This window comes from Scardinius erythrophthalmus (assembly GCF_964197995.2).
Source record: "Scardinius erythrophthalmus genome assembly, chromosome: 19".
Taxonomy (NCBI): domain Eukaryota; kingdom Metazoa; phylum Chordata; class Actinopteri; order Cypriniformes; family Leuciscidae; genus Scardinius; species Scardinius erythrophthalmus.
The window spans coordinates 925,001-933,965 of record NC_138239.1 but is presented as its reverse complement, the minus strand read 5'-3'; the positions used below and the strand labels follow the sequence as shown (position 1 = coordinate 933,965).

Sequence of the window (8,965 nt, the reverse complement as noted above, 5' to 3'; positions counted from 1 at the left end):
CTGTCAGCGAAAATATTTTTATTAAAAACACTTTTAGTCATACTGTGTTTGACTTAGATAACGGCGATGCACACAACCTGAAATATATAAGATGTGTATTTTATAAACACGAATTATTCTTTTTTTAAAGACTCTTATTTTGTCGCAGAAACCAACCGCTTCCTCTACAAGAAGTGCTTATCACTCCAGTAGTAAGAGAATCAGTATCAAAATTTGGATTAAACATGTGTCGTGTAAACACACGATTATTAACCCCACAAACCAATGTAACGGTTAATCCAAATAAGACAGCTGACACTTTTAGTCCTACTCTGTTTTACTCAGATAAAGGTGTTCATTAAAACGAGACTCTTATTTTGCTTGTAAATTCCTCACCCGCTCTTAATCTTCCGGAGTTTCGCTACCTGATATTTCAAATTAAAAACACCGCACGACAGAAGCGAATATTAATCATATAAACAAGAATAACTGACTGTTTGTATTGTTATACCAACGATTTAAACTGATACACAGATGCGTATATTATGAAAGGGATTTGACGGATCAATATTCGCTAATAACAGATGAAGTTGATGATGTCAGTTACTCGTCGTTTAATGTGAGTTTTTGGACAAACTAGTGTATTCTGCTGCTTTATTTTTAATTATTAGAATAAATTCAAGATACAATTGTCGTTTTACTTACTGTAATTTAAATATACATATGTGTAATATTCTTTCTGTTTACAATAGTTAAAATTTTGTTTGTCTCGTTTTATTAGTAAGATTTTTATTCTTTTTTTTGTCTAAAATGTTTGACTGTTTCATTAATAAGATTATTATTCTTTTTAAATCTATTTTTAGTTTATATTTATATATATATATATATATATATATATATATGTATGTATATATATGTGTGTGTGTGTGTGTTATTATTGATATTGTTGTCCATGCAGACACATGCAGTGGTTTGTGAGTGATGATCATGGCTTCACTGGTGGATTATGAGGATTCTGACAGTGATCCGGATCAAGATCTTCAGTCTGCTGCTCCTCATCCTCACCTGGAGCTTTATAAAGATCAGTCCTTCATCATGAGCTCTTCGTTATCCTCATCATCATCATCATCAGTAAGCGTGTCTGGCTGCATGAAGAGAGCTCAGCCGCCGCCGGCCGGAGTCAGGCCGTATGTTCCCAAGAGGCAGCGAGTATCCACCGCAGCGGCCCAGACCCCAGAGACACCTCACACACCTCACACACCTCCACCTGCCGGAGCTCGTCTGCTGTCCGAGGTCTCGGAGAGGGTCCGGCCGTTCCTGACGCTAAAGCCCGGTCGGGTCGAGCTGCCCAGACGAGTGCAGTGTCTCCTCCAGGCCCACCAGGGTCCAGTGAACACTCTGCAGTGGAGTCCCGTGGATCATCTCAGTCACCTGCTGCTCTCGGCCTCCATGGACAACACCTGCAAGGTATGAATAACACAACCGAACCCAACACAACCCAACCCAACAAAAAACATAACACTCACAATCTAACCTAACCCAACAAACCTAAACTAACTTTACCCAACAAAACCTAATCTAATTTAACCCAAAAAACCTAACCCAATCTAACCTTATGTAGCCTAACCTAACCCTACAAAACATAACACTACTCAACCTAACTCAACCTGACCTAATCTAACCTAACCTAACCCAACCTAACCTAACCTAATCTAACCCAACAAAACCTAACCTAACCCAACAAAACCTAACCCTACAAAACATAACACTACTCAACCTAACTCAACCTGACCTAACTTAACCCAACAAAACCTAACCCAACCCAACCTAACCTAACCTAACCTAATCTAACCCAACAAAACCTAACCTAATCTAACCCAACAAAACCTAACCCTACAAAACATAACACTACTCAACCTAACTCAACCTGACCTAACTTAACCCAACAAAACCTAACCCAACCCAACCTAATCTAACCTAACCCAACCTAACCTAACCTAACCTAATCTAACCCAACAAAACCTAACCTAATCTAACCCAACAAAACCTAACCCTACAAAACATAACACTACTCAACCTGACCTAACTTAACCCAACAAAACCTAACCCAACCCAACCTAATCTAACCTAACCCAACCTAACCTAACCTAAACTAACCTAATCTAACCCAACAAAACCTAACCTAATCTAACCCAACAAAACCTAACCCTACAAAACATAACACTACTCAACCTAACTCAACCTGACCTAACTTAACCCAACAAAACCTAACCCAACCTAACCTAATCTAACCTAACCCAACCTAATCTAACCCAACAAAACCTAACTCAACCCAACATAATCTAACCTAACCAAACCTAACCTAATCTAACCCAACCCAACCTAAGTTAACAAAACCCAACCTAACTTAACAAAACCCAACATAACCTAACTTAGCATGACCCAAACTAATCTAACCTAACCCAACCTGACACAACCCAACAAAACCTAACCAAATCTAACCTTATGTAGCCTAACCTAACCCTACAAAACATAACACTACTCAACCTAACCTAACCAAACCCAATCTGACCTAACCCAACCTAACCTAACTTAACCCAACAAAACCTAACTCAACCCAACCTAACTTAGCATGACCCAACCTAACCCAAATTAACCTAACCCTACCCAACCTGACACAAACCAATCTAATCTAACCCAACCTAATATCACAAAACCCAACCTAACTCAACCTAACTCAACCTAACCCAACCTAGCCTAGCATGACACAACACAGTCAGCCGCTTCTTCTATAGGCGTTCACTCTTGGGGAAATAAGGATTACACTCTTCATTCCCAGTGTCAGCCGTAAGGCACTCGGGAATAAGTCACGGATGAAGGGCGTTGTTCGGCTCGAGTCAGCCGTCACTTATTCACCATACAGCACTAGCCTCGAGTACCTTATTGCTTTTATAAAACGGTTACCACATAATACAAATATTAAAGCCGAAAAATATGTATCTATGCAGCTTTCATGATGTAAAACCACTTAAAGCCTTCCTTCCGCTGGAAAAAATAGTCCCTGACCGTGAACAGCAGCAGAAGTTACAGACATTATTTCTCCAGTAGATGGCGGCAAACACTGAGTCAGTCGGCAGAGGAGACTTTCACACTGAAAGGCCTGACACTTGTGATCACGGAGAAGGAAGACACAACTGATAGACTAAGGCTCTGACCCTGAACTGTTAAAAAGGACAAGATTATTATGATGAGTAAAGGACTGACCTGAAGGACAATGCTATATCTACTGTAGATGCAGGAACACTCGCTCTCCCACAATACTCTACTATAGCTTCAGTGAACAGTATCAATGAGAACGTGTGTTGATGTTGCTAAGAGTGGTTGCTAGGGTGTTGTGTAGTGATACACACAGAACCGTTGGGTGAAGCGGCCATAGGCGTGTGTTATCGGGAATAAAACACAGCTATTGACCAATCAGAATCAAGCATTGGAACTAACAATACTAAAAAAAAGTTTTACAATACAGTTTAACTATACATTTAAAGGGATACTTCACCTCTGGGAAGATGAATGTGTATTTAAAATAGGTCATTTAAGTAGAAGAAATGTGAAGAAATTTTTGAATTTGGAGCTTTCTAGACTGAGAAAAGCCAGAAAATGTATTTTTGGCTTATGTGGATGAAAGACAACAACTCCCAGAATGCACTTGCTTCGCTGCCTTAGGAGGCCACGCCTACTACCGGTAAGAGTGCGCAGTTGAAAACAACAAAGCTAGCCTACATGATGAGTTTGCGAGGGATTTAGAGATCGTCCAAAATGTCCGGGATTCGGCTTTTGCGTTCTCCAGTCGCCATTCATCATGTTTACTGTGGCGAGCAGGACGAGGCTGATGGCCGCGGGAGAACGGCGCGAGGCCGGTGGCTTCATTACTGAGACGCACCGGTCTCGCATCTCTCACGGAGAAGCGGGAATTTTCTTAGCAATGGTAAAACGCACATCAACCGATCACTTGTTTAGCGTTCATGTAAACACTACATTCAGATTCACCAATCGGAATGAATTCAGCTTCAATTTTAGCTTAGCTTCCAAAGCTGACACTGTGTACATTCTGTGAGTGAGATCCAACCCTCTATGGGCGGGTTGAACACATGCGGGACAGCGCCATCTACTGGCTGTAGTCTTTAGCCTCTGGCCAGAAAATCCTCCGATGACGCAAAATGACGATTTTTGCGTCATCGGAGGATTTTTTCCAGACAAAAAATACATAAATCTCTTGTCTCAGGGGGATATGAGGGTGGAAAGCGCGGTAATTCGAAAATACTACAGGTTTTCTACTAATACAAAGCTTAATGCTAAATCCTGAAGTAACCCTTTAAGTACCGAGTAATATTAATGATCAACATTATGTTCAGGGTTAGTCGCATAATTTACATGTGAAATATGTAACAAGGGAACTGTAAAATAAAGTGTCGCCTAAATCAGTGAAGCAATATCAGAATTAGGATTATATTAGTCACATAAACGCCTGATTGTTCATCTAACCCCCGAAGGCCAATACTAGAGGAATCCAGTTTCATCATTAAAAATAAATTATCATTAAATCTCTGCATGATAATTATCCACCTCATTTAAGCACATTTTTAGAATTTATGAAGATCTTAGCATTTCCATCCAGCATTTTTTTTATTCAGTATCACACAAATCAATAAAGCCTGTGGATGTGAACACACTGGGGTTCAGGACCAGACGAGTGTGTGTTCATGTGTGTGTCCCTGCGATGCGGCTCCATCACGGTCAGGTGAATATGTGTGTCAAGACCCAGGAGACACACACACACACACACACACACTCACGCTCGTGGCCTCAGGAAAGGTGAACTCACACACACACACACACACACACACACACACACACACACACACACACACACTGAACATTATAACCCACCGTTCAGATATTCATAAGAAATGTTCACCGAGGACTGATGGAAGGATCGATGAACCAGAGACTGGGAACTAAACCTGTCCTGTTCTGCTGGGTTATAATTCATAATTCATCTGTAGTGTGTGTGTGTGTGTGTGTGTGTGTGTGTGTGTGTGTGTGTGTGTGTGTGTGTGTGTGTGTGTGTGTGTGTGTGTGTGTGTGTGTTGACTTCAGTCTGTTTCTGCTGGATCTGATTGTGAGGTGATGTTGATCACGGACAGCTTGTTCTGCCCACAGAGGAAATGAGAACCAACACTATCAGATGCTGTTTCGTGTGTGTGTGTGTGTGTGTGTGTGTGTGTGTGTGTGTGTGTGTGTGTATAATGAAGCATGTCTGGAGGGTCGAGGAGCGTCTCTCAGTCTGTATCTGTCTCGTTACAGGACGTTCACTCTTCCTCTCTCCGCCGGCTTTATCTGTCGGGATTCGGGATGATTCCTGTTCAGTTCAACACTGCAAAAAACACCAAAACTCGTGGTTTTATATAAACCATTATTATCTCGTCAGAATGAAAGCCCGTTTCCAGCACAGTAGAAAAACAGTCATCAGGCTTTGATAAATCATCATTTTGACTTTTTATCTCAGAATCATGACATATAATTTCATAATTTCTACTCTTAATTTTTACTTTTGTCATAATTATGTAGCATGTCATAATTTCGATTTATGTCAATTTCAGTGTTTTTCATAATTATGACAGTCTTAAATATGACTCATCATTTTGTCATCATTTACTTAATGTCATAATTTCGACTTTGTCTCATAATTTACTTTTTTCTTTTTTATGAGAATTTTGACCAAAGCTCTAATTATGTCTAGAATGTCATAATTCAGAGTTTTAATGTTATGAAGTCAGATGTAACTGTTATTATGACATAACTTTTTATGCCATAAATATGGCTCATAATTTTTATTTATGTCATAATTAAGATTTACCAAAGCATAATTTTTCCCCTTGTGTGGCAGAAATGGGCTTCCGTATGTTAGAGACTAAACGAATATAAAATATGTGAAATTCTGAAATCCTGTTGTGAAATGGTTCCTCTCTTTCTGTTTCGGGTCAAATTGACCCACATATTTTTATGTAAAAAAACAGTTGCACATAGACAGAAAAGTAAACTGAGTCTTGCATTTGATAAATTGTCATGTATTTCATATTTTAGTAGTTGGTGAGTTGATTTTTTTTGTCTATCCTGACAAATTGCAAGAAGAAATAAAGTTTAATCAGCGTTTTTCAAGCCGTTTAAAAATTAAATGCAACATAATAGGAGGGTTTTAATGTCAAATCTGTCGCATTCATGCCAGAATGTGTGAATGTGGAGTTTTTTTGGAATGAGACTCTTTAGTCATTTTTGAAAAAGTTTACATTTGTTTTCTTCTTCATCAGAATGTTACGAAACTTGGTAAAGGTTTTGGCACTTGCTGTGCGAACACAAAAAAAAAATAATAATAATGGACATGATCTGAACAGGTTTAATGGTCCTGTAAACAATAGTCCCACTTGAGCTGCTCGCGGTCAGAAATGATGCATTGGAAACGAATGCGAGACGAGTTTCCTCTAGTGGAAGCGTTTGGAACTGCAGCCGAACACACTCTCACTGAACGCTCATTTACTGAGATATCAGGGTAAAATTTGGAACACGACTTGATTAGATTTATGGCTTTGATTTTCTAACAGTTTTAGAGTAAAACATGTTTTTGAAAATATATATTTCATATAAAAATTGAAAATAGTATTACGTAAATACAAGTTAGGTAAAATTCTGTAACTTTAAATTCTCTTTTTTAAACTTTTTTTCACAATTTATGCTGGAAATGTAATTTTCAGGTCTATGCTCAAAAAGTGCATAAATGGGTTATAAATACAGCGTAAATATAATTAAGTACCATAAAATCCCCTAAAAATACAAAATATTAAATAAAAAAACATTATCGAACTAAAATATAGTACATCAATTTAATTGAAATAAAAAAATAAATTTCGGTCATTTGTGTGCGACACGTGAAGAGCCCCAGAGGGTTAATAGAGTCACGGTGCAGTGATACTGGCGTTCTCGTTGAGCTGAACGTGTGTGTGTGTTTGTAGGTGTGGGACGGTGTTGGCGGTGGGCGGTGCTTACGCACTTACTCCGCCCACAGGGGCGCGGTCCGTGATGCGTGTTGGCTGCCGTGTGGGCGTCGCCTCCTCTCGGGGTCGTTCGATGGCACGACGGCGCTCACTGACGCGGAGACAGGTGAGTGAGTGTGAGGAGAACAAAATAAAGTAAACTGACATATTATACCCAAATATTCTTCATACAGTGACTACCTGTAAAATTTTAAAAAATTTGGGATTTTAAAATGATTGGGACACTTTGAGCTGATCATGTTTTGCTGAAGTGTGTTGTCTTTAATTGCTAATGCTCTTTTCACACACAGACTGAACACAATGAAGCATTGCTTGGTGATTGGTTGAGCTAAACTGGTATTATCTAATTGTGTAGTTAAATTTAACAGCTGACAGATATTCAACATAATTCATGTGTGAGACAGTCTAACAGAAGGACGGACAAAACCAGTCAAATATCAGCTGAGTTCTGCTCATATTTCATTACCATTCTCTAAACTATAGCGAATAAACTGATGATGTGAGAAATGTGTGAGTAAGGTTTGGTTTGACTGTGTGTGTGTGTGTGTGTGTGTGTGTGTGTGTGTGTGTGTGTGTGTGTGTGTGTGTGTGTGTGTGTGTGTGTGCAGAGAGACGGAGGATTCAGATCATCATCATCATGATTGTTTGATGTTTTCCAGCACAAATATCCAAAGATTCTTAAATCATTCATAAATGTTTACAGGAGAAGCGAAATGATCGTTCAGCTGCTCATCACGAGAGACGCGCTTCTTATCGGCCGGCAGAGAATCACATTCATTAAAGAAAAACACGGAGGACGCGTGTTAATTATGCAGGAGATGACGATCGGCTCCACAAACACCAGCACATTCTCACAAGAACATCTTGTGTGTTAAACTAAATGAGATCTTATTGTGAAGTGCTACAAAAAAAAGTGAAGTTGATCAAACTTGATCATAGGCAAATCTTCTCATTAATATGCATGAGTTGATCGTCATATGAATCGCGCCACAGTTAATAAAGTGCTGCTTCACCAACATTCACAGTTCGTCCTCAAACATATTCCACCGTTTCCATTGTGCAAAATTAGTCAATTATGAAACTAATTCACATTCAGCTCTTCAGAAGAATAGAGTCATTATGGTTCTCGTCTGATAGTGTCACTGCAGTCAAATTAACAATATTACTGAATATTGAGTGTCTTTGAAACTAAAGTAGCGACACTGAATTCACTGACTGCATGATTGGTTGGTTGATTTGATTGATTGGTTTATTGATTGAATGATTGGTTGAATGAGTGATTGATTGATTGATTGATTGATTGATTGATTGGCCGATGTCTCCTCAGGTCAGACCGTCGCTCAGATGGACAACGGTTTTAAGGTGACCTGCGTCGCCCCGCGACCTTCCGACCCCGACGTGTTCCTGAGTGGCGGCTTCAGTTCAGAGGTCAAAGCCTGGGACGCCCGCTGCCGGAAGGTCAGTCTGATTCCAACCCTTCCCATGAGCCTTTGCTGTGAGCGTGTGTCTCAGGCGCTGTGTGTCGCAGGTGCTGCGCGTGTACAAAGCTGCGGTTCAGCAGACGCTGGACGTCGTGTTCCTGAGCGGCGGCCGAGAGTTCGTGAGCAGCACCGACGCCGTGAGCCGAGACTCGGCCGAGCGAACGCTCATCGCCTGGGACTTCCAGACCTCCGCCAAACTCTCCAACCAGATCTTCCACGTGAGAGCCTCCCCTGCGGACACGCACACATCCATGCAGACGCACTAGAAAAGGGGGATTTCCTTTTAGAACGCTAGGGCTCTATGATTTACATGCGGAAAACAGGGACGGAATCCACTCATACAAACTGAATTTACTGTATAACGCAGAATTTCACAGAATTTGTCATTTTAATGAA

General features: G+C 40.2%; 1 protein-coding gene across 2 annotated transcripts in view; it reads left to right on the top strand.

Annotated features, from left to right (window-relative positions):
* Positions 1 to 164: 164 nt before the first annotated feature.
* wdr25 (WD repeat domain 25) overlaps positions 165 to 8,965 on the top strand; it is a 10,364-nt gene continuing 1,563 nt past the window's right edge. The window contains exons 1-5 of one of the 2 annotated variants that reach the window (XM_081347419.1): positions 165 to 598; positions 938 to 1,446; positions 7,047 to 7,194; positions 8,416 to 8,546; positions 8,617 to 8,787. In XM_081347419.1, the coding sequence (XP_081203545.1) occupies positions 961 to 1,446; positions 7,047 to 7,194; positions 8,416 to 8,546; positions 8,617 to 8,787 (936 nt within the window). In that variant the 5' untranslated portion in view covers positions 165 to 598; positions 938 to 960. The remainder of the gene's footprint in view (positions 599 to 937; positions 1,447 to 7,046; positions 7,195 to 8,415; positions 8,547 to 8,616; positions 8,788 to 8,965) is intronic. The other variant, XM_081347418.1, reaches the window with a different exon arrangement.